General features: G+C 48.8%; 6 protein-coding genes across 6 annotated transcripts; 5 read left to right on the forward strand and 1 right to left on the reverse strand.

Moving 5' to 3' along the window:
• Nucleotides 1–721: 721 nt before the first annotated feature.
• FTJAE_1546 (thioredoxin 1) lies at nucleotides 722–1081 on the forward strand (the record flags this gene model as incomplete). Its single annotated transcript, XM_037347647.1, has 1 exon — nucleotides 722–1081. One exon carries the CDS (start codon nucleotides 722–724, stop codon nucleotides 1079–1081), a length of 360 nt encoding a protein of 119 aa, XP_037211398.1.
• Nucleotides 1082–2148: 1067 nt separating this feature from the next.
• On the forward strand, nucleotides 2149–3202 carry FTJAE_1547 (sorbitol utilization SOU2; the record flags this gene model as incomplete). The annotated part of the gene is made up of 4 exons (XM_037347648.1): nucleotides 2149–2395; nucleotides 2460–2843; nucleotides 2897–3029; nucleotides 3088–3202. 4 exons carry the CDS (start codon nucleotides 2149–2151, stop codon nucleotides 3200–3202), a joined length of 879 nt encoding a protein of 292 aa, XP_037211399.1.
• Nucleotides 3203–4024: 822 nt separating this feature from the next.
• FTJAE_1548 (major facilitator superfamily transporter) lies at nucleotides 4025–7496 on the forward strand (the record flags this gene model as incomplete). The annotated part of the gene is made up of 4 exons (XM_037347649.1): nucleotides 4025–4626; nucleotides 4678–5163; nucleotides 5882–6066; nucleotides 6178–7496. The coding sequence occupies 4 exons, from the start codon at nucleotides 4025–4027 to the stop codon at nucleotides 7494–7496; spliced, it is 2592 nt and encodes an 863-aa protein (XP_037211400.1).
• Nucleotides 7497–7861: 365 nt separating this feature from the next.
• On the reverse strand, nucleotides 7862–11487 carry FTJAE_1549 (major facilitator superfamily transporter; the record flags this gene model as incomplete). The annotated part of the gene is made up of 9 exons (XM_037347650.1): nucleotides 7862–8054; nucleotides 8105–8389; nucleotides 8754–8869; nucleotides 9494–9684; nucleotides 9737–9938; nucleotides 10014–10473; nucleotides 10543–11147; nucleotides 11197–11267; nucleotides 11424–11487. 9 exons carry the CDS (start codon nucleotides 11485–11487, stop codon nucleotides 7862–7864), a joined length of 2187 nt encoding a protein of 728 aa, XP_037211401.1.
• A 1198-nt stretch (nucleotides 11488–12685) lies between these two features.
• Nucleotides 12686–13159, forward strand: FTJAE_1550 (multidrug resistance; the record flags this gene model as incomplete). The annotated part of the gene is made up of 1 exon (XM_037347652.1): nucleotides 12686–13159. The coding sequence occupies one exon, from the start codon at nucleotides 12686–12688 to the stop codon at nucleotides 13157–13159; it is 474 nt and encodes a 157-aa protein (XP_037211402.1).
• Nucleotides 13160–15672: 2513 nt separating this feature from the next.
• Nucleotides 15673–16498, forward strand: FTJAE_1551 (uncharacterized protein; the record flags this gene model as incomplete). The annotated part of the gene is made up of 2 exons (XM_037347653.1): nucleotides 15673–16231; nucleotides 16290–16498. The coding sequence occupies 2 exons, from the start codon at nucleotides 15673–15675 to the stop codon at nucleotides 16496–16498; spliced, it is 768 nt and encodes a 255-aa protein (XP_037211403.1).
• Between the last annotated feature and the right edge of the window lie 437 nt (nucleotides 16499–16935).

Consider the following 16935-nt stretch of genomic DNA (forward strand, 5'->3'; position numbering starts at 1 on the left):
CTTTCAAACACTGTGCACTGGGCCTGTAGTGAGAGCGACGAGTATTTTGCCTGTATGTGTTTATTGTCGTCCTTTACCTTTATGGCCTGGAGACTGAAGCCTCTTTTAAAACCCTAAGCTTACCGCAGTGCACTCGGCCTGACTCCTTTATAAAATCCTTATCCGGGAATTCCCAATTCTGCTGACACCATTCGCTCCGTGAATCTCGACGTGCAATGTGCTGAGATTCAACCGAGGGAGTTCTCCTTGGCATTTTGAAGTTCCAACTGCTACTGCATTAGCAGGTTGTATATGAGGTGATGCACGCCTGCTGTTAGCAAAATATTGATCTAGTGGACGAAAGTCAGTTCGGCAGATACAAGGGTTATGTGGCAGTCATGCGGGGTCATAAGCCATGTCATGCATTAACGGCTAAACTATTGCCCATAGCATGATCTTACAGATGAGCGGTCTACTCAAAGGAGTTAGTATACAATGAAACAGCACAGCTGGAAACACCCTTTCGGATTTTCAGCTACAGCGATTTCGACATTCGATTGGATATAGACTGTAGCTAGAGCAATAGTCTCATGCAGCACTGCAACCCCCTCAACTCTTTGACGGCCTGAGCGTCGCTCGCCGCAACCGGATACAAATTCCCCTTACATCTCCAAACATTTTCCCATTGCCCCCCTCATCCCTTGAAGCAGTGCCTCTTTAACCGAGCATTATTACTATCAAGATGCCCATCACCACGATCCACAGTCAGTCTGAGTTCCACGACCTTATTCAAAGACACCGTTTCGTCATCATCTTCGCAACAGCAACATGGTGCGGCCCCTGTCAATCCATCAAACCGTTCTTTGAAAAACACGCCAACGCCTCGAATTATGACCCTGAGAAACTTGCCTTTGCCCAGTTCGATACCGATGAAATTCCAGCCCTTGATGCCGAGCTCGGAATTCGCTCAATTCCCGAATTCTTCCTTATGGAAAATGCAGAGCGAGTTGATAACCTTTCTGAGGCTAACCCCCCAGCTCTTAAAAAATTAGTCGACTTTTGCATTTGGGAGCTAAACCCATCTTCGTCTAATGACTTTTAAAGTCATGGACCTTACTGTCCTGACCGGCCCGGTGGCTTTTGGGTGATACTTTTCTAGACCAAACCATACGATCTGCTACTTGTGCATACACATCTCTACTCATCACAGTGGCGATGCGCAGAATGTACCCTGACACTGGAGAGGGAGAAAAAAGGCAATAATAGAACAGGTGCAATCAGACATTCACTAGTATCACGCAAGGGTGGCTTCTGTAGCAGAAAGACCCGGAGAAGATACAGGAGGTTCTAGGGAAAGAGATCCTTGGCTAATAGAAAGGCTGACGAGCTGAAGTATTTAATTAAAATTCATTAACTTAACTAGCTGTAATTAAGGACTTTTCAGCGTGTTAGCTTGATATGCTTGAATGAGACATTGTAAGCATTAAATATAAATTAATTATCTAGCCGTGATGACTTACCCGGTACACCAGTGCACTGTCAGAGCTCTACATTAGATAAACCCAATCTAGGCCATAGTGGCTGTGTGTCCCAGTAGTTACTTACGCTAGGGAACCCGCAGCCTCAACTCGCAGAAGCCCTGTTGACTTTTGTTGATTCCTCATATACCTATACTACGTAACAGTTACATGAGTTACGTTGATCGATAAGTGGACAGCTGCTGAGCACGGTATTCATCTCTCAAGCCCTGCTGGAGGATGAACCAAGAGACTTAGTCTAGCGCATCACGGACAATCTTTGAAGCACGTTACTGGTGAATCTACATATCAGAGGCACTCGATGGGACATGGACCCACCCTAATAGTAACGTGACAACCCGATACAATGGTACCTTAGACATGACCACATCAATGGCATTACAGGTTCAATGTAACCGATAAGAGGGGATCGTCTAGGCTGCCCACATCGGAACATCAAGTATATGTATATTAAGAATGATAGAGTCGCGTTACGGCCTACAGATCGCAGTAGAGTGCAGAAGTGAAGATAATCAGGTAGTCTGTCTCATTCCAGGGCTCTCGGAACACATTCGATCCATATTTTAGAATTACTTCTTTGCTATTTAATCTCAGCAATAACCATCATCCACAACGAGATACCTATCTGAACATGGCTGAACCTATCAAAGATGGAGTGTTTCGACGAAACAACACAGGGCCTCCAGCAGACGGACCTGTCATGCCGCTGTTTTCCCTCTCCAGCAAGACCGCCATTGTGTGCGGTGCCGGACAGGGAATCGGACTGGCAGTGGCCAAGGCGCTCGCCGAAGCGGGTGCTAACATAGCCATTTGGTATAACAGCAACAGTGGCGCTATTGCAGAGGCTGAAGATATCGAAAGGATCTATAAAGTCAAGTGTACGTATCACGAACCTCGTAGAGTATGTCAACACATCGTTCTCACTGACTGCTGGATAAATAGGCAGAGCATATAAAGTAGACGTTACCTCTTACAAAGAGGTGGATGAGACGATGACAAAGTCCATAAGAGACTTGAACGGCCGTCTTGACGTGTTTGTGGCGAACTCGGGTGTTTCCTGGGGAGATGAAGCGTTTATCGATTCTGATATTGGGAGATACCACGATCTCATCAAGATCAACACTGATGGAGTTGCCTACTGCGCCCATGTCGCCGGGAAACACTTCCGCAGGCAGAAGCAAGAGGGAACAACGATTGACGGTTCTAAGCTCAGCAACTTTGAGAGCGGTAGCTTTATCGCCACGGCTAGCATGTCTGGACATATCGTCAACATCCCCCGGCGTCAAGCCGTCTACAACGCCTCCAAGGCCACTCTCATTCATATGTGTTAGCATCCCAACAATATCTTGCCGGAATCTCTGACGAACTGGTCCGTTTAGGCAAATCCCTCGCGATTGAATGGCTTGGATTCGCTCGGGTCAATAGCGTGTCTCCCGGATTTATCAACACGGGCATATCCGGGCCGATCGCGGAAGAAATCATGAGCGCCATCATGGACAAAGTGCCTATGGGGTAAGCCATGTGTTGGTTGAGAAGGAAACCAAACAAGTGATGAAGCTAATGACTCTAGGCGTTTTGGTGAAACCGTTGAGTTAAAAGGGGTATATCTGTTTCTTGCTTCAGATGCCTCTACGTATGTGACGGGAACGGATATCCTTGTTGATGGTGGTTACACTGCTCCCTAGGCTTATTGGGCTTCAACTAGACGAACTTGCGTATGTTCTTGACCGTACTGGGAACTATTGGAGAATTGAGTTATTTTTTAAATCATATATAACCACTATTTCTCATCAACTGTCATTTCAAATACCAGGTCCAGGATTATGGCACGTTACTCTTGACGCGGCCGCCCTGAATGACGGGGCCAAACGCGCGGGACCCGGGTAGTGGACCACATCCCGATTGCTTATCATTTGTCCACTGCCAATGAGTGCTGTTGAATGGTCCAGCGATCCAATGCATTCATCAGCCGTATTCAGAGACTACAAAATCAAGTACGACTTGATATCCTCATCACCAATGTTCCTCTCGATGACCCTCTGAAGGCACTTCCTTACTCTCAGTTACTACAACTATACGTCATCTTGTCACTTGAGGCCTCGAACGGAAGCACATGCTAAGCCTGGTTAGAGCGCCTCGACCGATAGTAGACCTGTGGGTTATGGACCCAATTAGAAGTACGGATGGCGAAATGCCGGTGCTAGTCACATTGGGGATAATAACCGAATAGGCCAAACTTTATCATCAGGTCTCGCGCGCGCGTGCTGATTAACACGGTATTCATCCATATGTCTCTGACCTGACTCAATAAACAACGAGTGCTCTGGTCATATTTCGGGACGATAATTGCACCGATACTATACGTTGCGTAGAGATGAAGCCGCGCGGAAGCTCTCTTTTCAAGTCGCGCGCAGAGGAAAGTCTCGGTCGCCCTGGGTATATATAGACTCTTGGAAACCCGAGTTAGCAGAATTGATCATTACCATTCACACCGTTCAAGTTTCACAATGCGCCTCCTATCGCTTTCTTCGACTCTCCTACTCGCTGCAAACGCAGCGGCGTATGATGCCCTCCTCCACTTCGGCCCAGCAGCTCAAGTTGAGACCCGCTCCGTCGACCAGATTTACAAAGCTGCTCTCAAGGAAGGAGGTGTTGTGACAGCCTGGTTCGGCGGCGATGAGAAGAACCAAAATGACGCGGTCAAGAACGCCTTCGAATCCACTTTCCCCGGCATGAAGCTCAATCAAACCGTCGACCTGTCCAAATATCTCGATGGCAACATCGACCAACAACTTGCCAACAACAACGTCTATGTCGACACAATCGCCATGCAGACTACACAGGACTTTCCACGTTGGAAAGAAGAGGGCGCGCTGCTTTACTATGCACCTGCTGGGTTCGACAAGATCTATTCTGGCCTTAAGGATACAGATGCTGCTTACTACGGGTACACTGGTATTGCGTGGCAGCTTGTCTGGAACGCCGATAAGTGGAAGGGCAAGAAGGCGCCGGCAGAGTACAGCGACTTCCTTGCGCCCGAGTACACAGGTAAGCTTGCTTTGACTTATCCCAATGACGACGACTCAATCCTCTTCCTCTTCGATAAAATGTAAGTCTTGCACTGCTAAATCACCACCTGAGCCTTAACTCACATTGATAGCCTCAACCAATACGGCGAATCTTGGTTCAACAAGCTCCTCCAGCAGAAGCCTCGCTGGGTTCGTGGAGCAGCCACTCCCCAGACGCTTGTTCGCAACCCCAAGACACCGTACGTCGCGACCTTCACCTCAGCCATCGGCTTATCAACTGGCGCCGGCTCTCTCAACGCTACCTTTCCCAAGAAGAGCAACTTCATCTCATGGGCACAGCACACCGCAATCCTCAAGGACGCGCCGCACCCCGAGGGCGCTAAGTTGCTGCAGAACTTTCTGCTGAGCAAGGACTTTCAGAAGACGAGCGGGTTCTGGCCTGTCAGGAGTGATGTCGCTCCGCCGGCCGGGTTTCCTGATCTTGTTGATCAGGCCCACACAGATCCGCATGACTTCATGAGATTTATGGTTGACCGGGAGAGGGTTGAGAGGTTGAGATTCTGGTTCGAGAAGAGACTTGGTACTGCCCAGGGTCTGAGCCCATTGGATGATGATTTGTAGACCATTGTGGAGTAGCCTTTTATTTCTTATAAATATGTAACAAATAAAATTAACAGGTATATACATTCCAGAGATAATGCTTTCTTGTTAAATGTCGAGGTATTTGGCTATGTATTAATGGTTGGGCTGGTCGATCACTGCTTTCGGCCCGAAATCGGCAAAAGTATTAACGTGACCGGGAGTAAAAAGACTCCCGGGCCTTTAAGTTTGGATCTTATGGCACGCCGATAGCAAACTGTGATTGGCCAGGGGTGGAGCTCGTACCTAAAGAAGGGGCCGGCGGAGATGATATATAGTGTAAAAACTCCGAGAAGACTAGATCATTGCTTTTATCTGCCGTTTTTTCCGACTATGAGCTTCTGCTCAGGGTTTAATACTGTAATAGAGTTATGTCATTCCCTGAAAGAGCGAATGGAGGAGCATCGGGGTTAAATATAAGAGCTGTGTAGGCCACTGGCCCAATTTCTTCGCTAATGTATATATAAAAGTCTGCATCTCAAACCACAACTACCAGAAATCAGAAACCAATAATCAATCAAGCCCGCCCTACATAAAGACACTTCCTATTAATTGAACAGACTTCTAATCTCGTTGCTTCCCTTAGTCTCTTAAACCCACCACGCCTCACCACTAACCCTTCCTGCTGTCCATCTTCCCCAAACCGCCCAGGCTCGGCGGGGCTTTCCTAGGGACCATGTCTGAAATTCGAGATAGGGACCCAAATCAACAAGAGATTGATGCCCTGGAGCGAGGCGAGCAGCCAATGGGAGATGAAGTTGGGCCGGATCAGAAATCAGAGCAGCAGGTTGATGAGAACTTGGTGACGTGGGAAACACCTAAAGATTCGACAAATCCAAAGAACTGGAGTATCAAGAAGAAATGGACTGCCCTTATCTGTGGTATGTGACTGATATATCCTCCCCTTCCACTAGCGGCTCAGTCTCTTGGCCGTCCAAAATAACACCAACCGTCAACTCATCTTCATAGGTTGTGACTAATGTATACTTTAGTCTCGCTGTTCACGTTCATCTCGCCTCTCACATCCACCATGGTCGCACCTGCACTCCCGTCGATCGGCGAATCTCTCCATATAACCTCGTCTCTCGAACTCGCCCTCACACTCTCCATCTTCGTGGCCGCCTACGCAGTTGGTCCACTCTTCTGGGGCCCAATTTCCGAGCTCCGAGGCCGAGTTATCGTCCTCCAAGTCTCCAACCTGTGGTTCCTTTGCTTCAACCTCGGATGCGCCCTATCTCATAACAAGAGCAGCATGATCGCTTTCCGCTTTTTGGCAGGCCTTGGGGGTTCTGCTCCGCTGGCTGTTGGGGGCGGGGTCATCTCTGACATGTTCCAACCGGAGGAGCGAGGAAGGGCTATCTCTGTATACTCTGTGGCCCCTCTGCTTGGACCGGCTTTTGGGCCTATAGCTGGGGGTTGGGTTGCAGAGAGAACGACGTGGCGATGGGTATTCTACTCCACGACTATCGCGTGTGGCTTCGTCCAAGTCGCCGCTCTGTTATTCCTCAAAGAAACCTATGCGCCAGTGATACTTGGACGGAAGAAGCAGAGTTTGACCAAAGAGACAGGGAACACGAAGCTATTCACAGAATACGACAACCCAGATAGAACCTTCGCAAGGACACTTGGGATCGCCTTGACTCGTCCATTTCGCCTTCTCTTCACCCAACCAATTGTCATGTTCCTTGCTGCCTATATGACATACCTCTACGGAACTATGTACCTTGTCTTGAGTACCTTCTCGGGTCTATTCGCAAAGGTATATCACGAAACCCCGGGCTACCAAGGGCTGAACTATATCTCCCTCGCGCTAGGGCTCTTTATCGGGACCCAGATCTGCGCGCGCTCACAAGATCGCATCTACAGAGCCCTGAAGCGTCGACGCTGCAAGGAAGGGCAACTCGGGCGCCCCGAGTTCCGTGTCCCAATGATGATACCCGGGGCGATCCTGGTGCCCATAGGCTTGCTGATTTACGCCTGGACCGCAGAGAAGAGGACGCATTGGATAGGGCCCAACGTTGGTGCGTGCATCTACACCATGGGGCTTATCATGTGCTATCAGTGTATACAAGGGTACTTAGTTGACTCTTACGCGCGATATGCGGCTTCAGCGGTTGCAGCTGCGACAGTAACGAGGAGCTTGGCGGGCTTTGGGTTTCCGTTGTTTGCGGCGGACATGTATGATGCTTTGGGGTATGGATGGGGAGGAACATTGCTCGCTGGACTGGCGGTTGTGCTGGGGTGGCCAGCGCCTGTCCTGTTGTGGTTCTACGGGGAGAAGCTGAGGGCTAAGAGTAAGTTTGCACGGTAATCAGTTATATAGAGAAAGCATCGGCAGTCTTATTTATCTAAGACTTCCAAGTTATTGGTGCAATCAACGCGCTCATCCATGAACATGGATGTCTATAACCCAGAAAATAGATATACCCCCCATTTCAATCACAAGACAGAAACTTAAGAAAAGGATAGAGGAGCTGGGCTTGTAGTTGGAGTTCGTAGACCTCAGCTCGCGGCCAGTGCTTCACAGAACGTCTCCTCACCCTGTACCCATGACCATATCGTCGTATTCAATTTCAACAGAAGAAAGCATGTTGCCTCATATTGACCGAATTGAGACCCCATTAGACGCGATGATAATAGGAAAAGATAATATAGCTACTATTCTAAGCCTTGATTCTATCGCTTTTTAGCGAGACGTGTAGCGCAAATATCATCGTGAGCGGTCATACCTTTATCGGCAACCTTCGCAACACCCATTCCATGTTTGGCCTTGATGGCATCCTTAGCAATGCGGGCAGCACAAATACCACAGTGAGCCTTTAAGTCTTCCTTGGAACCAATAAGACCTGTACAAGGAATAACGATGCTGCTGCGACCGTATCATTATCAGGGTCACCAGCCTCATGCAGGCTCACACACCGAACATCATCGAGTCCTGTCTCTTGCAGCACGCTGATTAGCTCTTTAACAAGGGTAGTCAGAAAGACAGGTCGATCGACGTTGGAGATCTCGCGCTGCGGCATGAACTTGGACTTCTTAGTGGGCTTAAGGACGATGCGCCAGGTGTGATGGAGGACTGAGCCGCCAGTGATGGCTTCGTCATTACCTACAACCCAGGGCGAGGAGACTGGGCCGAGCTCGATGATCTTCTCGCTGGGTGCAACGCCGTAGTGGCGGTTGAGGAGACCAACACCGAACGCCACCCTAAGTCAACGCCGTGCTTCATGTAGACGTCTCTGATGCAGGGCAGCCACATCGACGTCTGTCATGGCATCGACGGCGTGATGGCCGTAGGACGCGAGAGTGTAAGTCTGAACTGCTGCGGCTGCCATGTCGTAAATAAGAAATGAGAAGCTGTATTGTATATTGTTAAAGAATCTTGAGAAGTTGATTGCTGTTTGAGTTGCTAAGATGCTTGTTCCTTTCTATGATCTTTATAGCTGCATCGATGCTCCCTTTTGGCCCAATTGTAACTAAGTGCCCTCATGTTGGAAAGGTCAGTAGACGGAGACCATTTCTGGACATAGCGATACAGGCTGGATGTTGCATACTCAGTCATCTTACTCACTGACGCATGTTGAACCTATGGCTCATGGTTTGGACCGACGGTTTAGCATTTGGGATACCCATGTATACTTGGTCGTTGGAACAGGTCTTGACTAAGATGACTACAGCGCTGAGAAGCTGAGAAAATCATTGCTAGATCTTAGGTCAATCATTTCTAGATTTGGGCATCTCATCTTTGTGGGAAAGAAGGGTCACCTCAAGAATCGGAGTGATAGGTAACTGAGGTTGCATTCTGTGCCACAGTGTAATCAATTCCTGTAGGATAAAGCGGCTAGTTCATTACCTCGCCAAATCCAGGTTTCTGAGATGATGCAGGTCTCCCAGACCGTACAAACGCGGCGCTCGATGAGCCAACTTGCTGAGCTGAGCATGTCAATCCCATCAAGCCCCGTTGGCTCAGTGGTAAAGCGTATCACTAGTAAATACACACGACATGATAAGATCACTGGTTCGATTCCAGTACGGGGCAAGTGGTATTGTTTTTGCTGAGGTCGACTCGTAACTACCTGATTGCTTTTTTGTGTATTGACTTGACAAATATTCCTAGGATGTCCCTCTATTGTAGGCCTAACACTTCATGTTTCAATAGATTGTGTAGAATGCATGATGGCAGCCTGGTGAGGATCGACACTAAATTCGACGCTAGGCTTCGGACGAGCAAGACTCTGTGGACATGCCACTAACAAGCAGCGCCGCAGTAAGTGCATAGAGAGCCGAAGCAACAAAGAACGGCAGGCTTACAGCAATACCTCCAATGTCCAAGCCAACAGAGAATGACAGCCCAAGGAGTGGCGAGGCACCAATGGTCGAGATACCTTCAAACACGGCGATTGCAGTGAATAAGAGTGATAGATGATCTGGATGTATCATGGTTGTCAGGAGAGATCGTAAGGCGGGTGAAAATCCGTTGCCAAGCGTGTATCCAAAGAACGCTAGAAATCACTTAGTTTACTAGTTTCTCTGGTCGAGATTCTTCATTCATACCAATTATAAATGCCGGAATAGCAGCAGTGAGACCCATGCAGAGTGAACCAACAGCGAGGAGGAGAATTGACACTCGAGCCAGTGCGAGATTTGCAGCTGAAGATGTCTTCATTCTCCTGATGAGCCATATATTGACTTGCGGTAGGACTACAGCAAAAAGCAGAATCTGACCCGCAGCTTGGATCGAGAGCAGGAATGCCGTCTAGAACAACGTATTAATGATCGCGGGTGAGAAAAGAGGAACTCTTGTCATCTACCTCGTCTCGAAAGTACATACCTTGGCCAGCGGCCATCCAAATCTCACAGACATGTATTGCAAGATCAGTTCTAGCATCGATCGAGCCATCTTTGCAACAATCAGTGATAGGAGGCCCACTAGAAGGCGTCTTTGACCGCCCAAAGTATGAATACCATATCGGATGTTCTGTGAAAGGTGTAACAGAGCCTGCAGAGCCTTATTCTTTGATGAGTCTTGATCACTTGGTGGCTCTTCACCTTGACCATTGGGTGATGGGCTTTGATCTGCTTCCGTAGTCTCCATGTCGTTGCTTGGGACACTATCAGATGCTCCTGTGCTGGGGATAAAGCCGAGCACCACAAAGGCCAGAGCTTCAAGTGGCACCGCCGTGAGGAAAGCAAAATGCGGTCCTAATGCATTCATGAGAACTGCACCGAGTGGTGGCGCAATCAGCTCAGTAATGAGAAGTACAACCTGCACCCAGAAGAAAGCCCCTGTTCTACAAATATTTGATCAATTTTCAGCTCAAATTTACTCAGTAGCTTTGTCTTTGTGACTGTGTACATACCGTGATGCTTCCGGGACTGCAGCAGCAATGATGGCCATGATCATGGGGCTGATAACAGTAGAACCCCCTCCGAGGACCAAGAAAGCCGGTGCAGCATAGACAGCACGGACAGGAAATACTCGATGAAAGAAAAGTACAGTGAAAGTCCAGATGTCTCTGAGTACAAAGCCTAGTAGACTAAGACCCGTGACCAACCTCCGGCCCTTGCTATCGGCCAGGACACCATACGGGATAGCGAGTATGAGACCAGGGATACCCTCAATCATGCCAAGAATACCTCTCATCTTAGCAAGAGCGCTTTGGATCTCGTGGACCTTGCAGAGATGCTCTGGAACTGAACCATCGCGGCCGATGACGCTTGGGTCAGTGGCAGCGTAGTGATCGCGACAAAGACCGACTTCAAGCATACGCAACTTTGGGACTTCGCTTAGAAAGTTGGGGACGTCGACGAGGAGGATGAAAAGGCTACAGATGTACAGGGCTGACCACTGAGAAAAGTGATGCTTCCATGCCGCCCGCCACTGAATGACCCTGTCCTTTGTGGGAGGGCTTCTGTTTGGAGCGTCGCAGGTGAAGTCGGGCTGTAGGAGCGGTGTCGCCTCGCTCTGAATATTATCCATAGTGCAGACCAGTCTCAGAGATGCAGTCCCATACGCCAGATGTGGGCAGTAATTGAAACACGATGGATGCTGGCTGCACTAGGATAATAGTGTTTGTCCAGTTAGCTAAAACAGCGTCCAGAGACTTTTGGACACTAATTTTTAGGCTGGGTATCGGCGGGCAAACAACAGCTGAACGCGTTTTCGCTAAAGATGGGGCCCAACTGTAGTCGAGTTAATGAAGCAGCGTTGAGAACAAGAAGGAATCGCGTAGTGACGTACTATTCTCGTATCGCTGTAATGTATAGTAGTTCGAGTCAAAGCAAAGTTCGTGTTGGTCCTTCATGTTTTTTTTCCTGAGGCGGGAAGGGAGGGGACGTTTGGCGACCCCTACTACTACAGGGGCTTTAGGGACTTTTGGTAGGATTCGGTGGCGCTTTTATGCCGTCTTATCTGTCGCAGCCGGAATATCAGTGCACCAAAGACCAGCATTCAACCAACATGCAGATCCTCATTCAGCTGTGCCGCACAATGCATGCGGTGTCATTGGATAAACAATAGGCCCGTGATAACCTCGGATTTCCACGGCGAGAATCCTTTCTTACTTTCCCGGCAGGCCTGGAGTATCAGTCTCAGCATCAGCTAGTGGTACTGGTCACCACTGACACGAACAGGTCATGTTGTCTGTTAGCGCTTGTCTCAATGATGACTCGCTGGGGCCTGCTGTGCGTGGCTGTAGATGCGGCTTCGATTTTACTGTTGCATTTGGAGATGTAGTGTTTGCCACTGCGCCAGCTGCTGTCTTCGTTTGCCTTGGCTTTCCCCGTATTTCAACATTTTGCCGTCGCTGTTGCCCACTTGTCAGCGCTTCGGCAGTTCAGCGGACGAAGCTGGTATGTATCTCCACTTTGGTTAATGCGTCATTGTGTCTTTCGTTAACAGAGCCTTTCTTCATCCTGATGTAGGTTCTTGCAATAGGCTTGGCTGTCTTGCAGGCTATCCTCGATTTCTCATCATTCTTGGGCGGAACTCTTCCTGCTTCGCTTCGTGTGTGAGGCGCGTGATGTGAGCCATCAACTGTGGTGACTATCAACTCAAAATAACACTCCTATCAAAGTCAATCGGGGCAGTATACCAGCTACCGCGAGGGGGAGAGATTGAGATCGGCGTACGTTGGCTTATGCTGCTTGCTGCAGCGGCTACTAGTTCTCAGGTTCCTATGACCTTATCGCCGGTTATTACGTTTGTGGTGGCAACTAAGACGCTCAACACAACCTCGATATTTGTCTCAATCGCCTACCTTACCCTTCACGCGTCGCCTTTGATGATACTGGACCAAACGATTTCTCAGTTTCTTGGAGCGCTAACCTGTCTTCAACGGGTCCAGACGTATCTAGAACGCGGCCCAAGGTTTGAGTATCACCACCTTGGTCCTGGTATGATGTCAACCACGTGTATGACCTCGCTGTCTCCTCAAAGTTCTGTCTCTGAGACTAGCGGGAGGGGCATCGAGATGAAAGTGCTACCGGGGAAAGGCACTCCCCATGTGGTTATCAAGGACGGCATCTTCGGCTAACGAGGACGTTGCTGGTCTCAAGCATGTCAACATCACCATTCCATCGTCACATCTCACCGCCGTCATCGGTCCTGTTGCCAGCGGAAAGTCTACTCTATGCAAAGCAACTCCTGGTGAAGTCCCCCTTGCGACTGGACACACGGCTGTCCTCGGTTCCACGGTCATTGGCTACTGTGAACAACAGTCATTTTTGACAAATACCTCCATTAGAGCCAACATCATTGGCGATAGTCTCTTCAACGACGAGCTATACAATTCCGTGATAAGCCCTACTGTGCTTGACCGGGACCTTGCAAACCTCCCCCAGGGCGATAGCACGATGGTCGGGAGTAGTATTGCCCTGAGCGGTGGACAGTGGCAGCGAGTGACGGAGAAAACATCAAGCATAATCACCGGCTGCTGGACTAGTCCCAGAGGCCGATGTATCTACTTTCAATGGTAAAGCGCTGGCTGTACCTGGTTGAATGTCGTAGTTGTTGTTACGGCAACGGCTCTTGTAGGTTTTATAAGTCAGCTCCGGCCTAGTTCAAGTCCTTCCGGCGCGTCGCAAGTCACACTGATGACGTCAAGCCAGGCGTTGAGCGACATTGTGCGGTTCTACACTGCATTGAAGATATTTATTGGAGCTGTAGCTCGGCTCCGGAATTTTACCACCAAGACTGGGACGGAAGGTATTCTGCATGGTGATGTAAGAGTTGATCAGCAGAGCCATTGAAGTACGGGGGATTTGGGCGACGTACAAGTAAGTTTCTGGACGAAGCTCTGAGGAAAGATTGGTAACTCTGGCTGACAATATCAATCTAGTAGGGAGGGATGTTGAGAAATACGCGCTGTAAGGAACCGATGTCTCTATCCACCCGGTAAGAGGATAGCCTTGTGCGGTTGTGCAAGAAGGTTTGTCTCTCAACACCAAAAATGTTTCCGAGACGTTTTTGCTAACTGAATACGCATGGCTGCGGAAAGCCCTCTTCCATTCTCCTCTTTCTCACTCTGTTAGAACCTGTGCAAAAGGATAATGCCAATTACATGCTTTCCATGGACGGTGTCCCTCTCTGATCCATAAGTCCCTAGACACTCCGAGAAAGAATAATAACTGTACCACAGGACCCAGTGCTCTTACCAATAGGCAGTAATGTTATGATAAATCTAGATCCGCTCGGGGTAGCAACGACAGAGCAGTATCGTGAAATTTTGCAAGCAACGGGGCTCTGAGACATGGTTGAGTCACAGGGTGGGCTAGACAGTGTTCTATCAGAGTCCTCACTCAGTCAGGGGCAAAAGCAGGTCTTCAATATTGCTCGAGCAGTACTTAAGCGGAAAACCAGTGGTAGCTCTGTACTTCTCTTGGATGAGTTCACCAGCTCGGTCCATGGTGACACCGAGCGAAAGATGCTGTCGATAACCGAGAAGGAGTTTGCTGGCAGCATTGTTGTTGTGGTTGCCCATCGACTGCATATTGTGTCTGAGTTTTGTGATAGAGTGTTTGTTTTGGATCACGGAAGGATTGTAAAGGACGGTGACCCCTGAATGCTGGCTAGGGTCGATGAATCGTGGGTTGCGAGTCTGTTGGCAGCTGGATGATAGAAGGCACCACCTTTGTTTCGTCAATAGCACGAGCGGAATCGCCATGTCGGCAGTTTGTTCCGCGGGCTACAAACATCTATAGCATGTTTTTGAATTAAGAAGGTGGTAAGGTCTGGCGTCGAGCGTCTGTGCAAAAGTGCGCGTGGTCAATTTCCTTTGCCTTGCTCCTAGCCCTTTTCTTTTACCGGTACGTGATTGATCGAATGTCATAGATCATACGCCATACCAAAGTAGGCAGGTCCCCTAGGTTTTGCTTGTCAAGTTCATCTGCCGGCGCTATGACCTAGCTAGTAGCTCTCTGGTCAAAAGATGGGTCCAGGGTCCTATTCAAGATGGCAGAACCAGCAAACCGCACAGGTGCCAGCCTGAGGAGGAGCATGGAGAAGGTTTTGACATAGTGAATGCGACACTCAATAGTCCAAACAGCCGACTTCGGACAAGAGAAATCTCAGGCGGTCAGACCAGATCAATACAGTTCCTAAGATAAGTAATATCAGCTATATAATAGCGCAAAGTTTAACCTTATATAGTGCCATACCTTGATATCTATTGGAACAAAGGCGGCACTAGACGACACGTGCGTCTGAGGAAGGACTCGCTTCAGTATACCTCAGCCGATAACTTGTCAATCACTCAGGGAATGCTTCAATGCCTCCACTCTAAAGCAGAAGATTCCATTTACAATCGGTTGGCAAAAGGAACACGAGCCAGGTAGATGATCACGGACAACTAGATCATGGATCTTCGGCATCGTACCGGCAAAAACGGCATGGCATCCTGCTCCCAAAGACTCAAGGACATGATTAACCGGGGACCGCCTCACCTATCACGATGGGGCTAATCTCAGAAGACTAGTATCAAGAAAGGCGAGAGTCGATTCTTATCATAGCGCGCTTGATGGCCAAATAATCAAGTTTTTCCGACAGAGAAAGGGTTCTGGGTAAGGACTTCACAGCAAGGCGTATAAATGACTCTTACTATTATATGAGTAGATATGTCTTTTAGTTTGATGGTCAATTCTGCTACTGTATTACACAGCACTATGAAAATTCAGAAAGTTGTGAATAATTGCCAAATACGAGAATAGCCGCATACACGGCTGCCGATCTACCCGCCTGCTCGGCAAGGTCTCCGATAGGGACCCGCGGGTGACGGCCGGCATCGCATTCCGGCAATACTGAGACCACTATGGATGTCAACGACCCATAGTCAGTATAGGGGAATAGGGGAGAGAAGACGGTATTGTCTCATTGAGCTCGATGCAAGAAAGATATAAATTCCTGTCTGATTCCCTGCCCACGAAAAAACAATCAGCAAGCTCCTTCGCATCAACTTCATCATTCCCTGCCCATTTGATTACCCAAGGCCATCATGTTTATCCCAGCTTTGTTGGCCGCTCGTGGGCCTATCACGGCTCTGACTATCTTGGTGAGCACTGCAACTTTCAGTGCTGGTGCCTTCTTTGTCGCTCTTCGCAACACTGCTCTCGATTGCCCTCGTCACTCTGCCACCAACGCCGCCTGTGGAGTCGACATCCTCACTGATCTCGTTACCTTCATCGCCGCTGCTGGTGCCACTGCCGGGGCTACCTTTATCGGACTGACCACTCCTACTCCCCGTGATTCCCCTATTTTCCGTGTCGACGGCGTCGATGTTGATTGGTATGAAAACGCAAACTCGCATCGCCATGGACTCAATAGGACTATTGACAATCCCGCCGTCGTTGAGTGGCAGTTTAATCACACCTCACCTATCCAGAAATACATCACATATGAGAAAGATGGTTACCTCCACAAGCGCCTCGATACTGGAGTCGACATCCCCGATCCGAGTGGAAAGAGAGCTTTGTGCCGCGCTTACTACGATACCCGCTTTTGGTCCGACGACTTGCGCACCTGGGAGTACCGTACAACCCCCGATGCTTCTGTCTGTAAGTCACAACACTATGCGCCATCTATCTAGATATAGGAAGCTTACACAACAGAAAGGGGCCGACATTGGTGAAGATCTGTTCTACCAGTTCGTAAACCGAGAATGGAAGGCAGGATGTGTGTGGTTCAGAGGAAACAAGGCAGCCAGTGGCGGTATCTACGAGGCCTCATTCGAGCTTGGTGCATCCTGCAGCCAAGAAGAGCCAGACTATCTAGACTGTGGCAAGGCTAACTACAACGTTGAGGTTGCCGGCTTCAACTTTTAGTTATGAGATGGCCAGATTCATATATTGCTTCTGCCACACTATAACCAATCACAGGAGACAAACAAGAACACGGCGGAGGCGCTCCAGTGCGCTCTATCATTCTTTATCCAAACTATCAAATAGATAGAACACACTCCTTGATACTTTTATATAATCCAAGTTGTTCAAATCGCGAACATACTTAGTTATGGCGTTTATACAGCGTTCAGCGATGGCAAGTGAGCTTGGAGGAAATTTGTTTATATAAGCGAGGCGAATGATATTGTAGCTTCGAATCCAAGGAGCATTAATTTTGCATGACCCAGTCACCATTCACCGGCAGGTCAAGTAGTTGATTGTACCGGGCCGTGAATAAATGCTCAAAACTCTGTTCGGTAGTCTCTTCTGTCTTGAACGGAACTTATCAGATAATATAAACCTCTGACCTCTATCCTTCA

The sequence above is a fragment of the Fusarium tjaetaba genome, assembly GCF_013396195.1.
Source record: "Fusarium tjaetaba strain NRRL 66243 chromosome Unknown NRRL66243_c0000028, whole genome shotgun sequence".
NCBI classification, from domain to species: Eukaryota; Fungi; Ascomycota; class Sordariomycetes; order Hypocreales; family Nectriaceae; genus Fusarium; species Fusarium tjaetaba.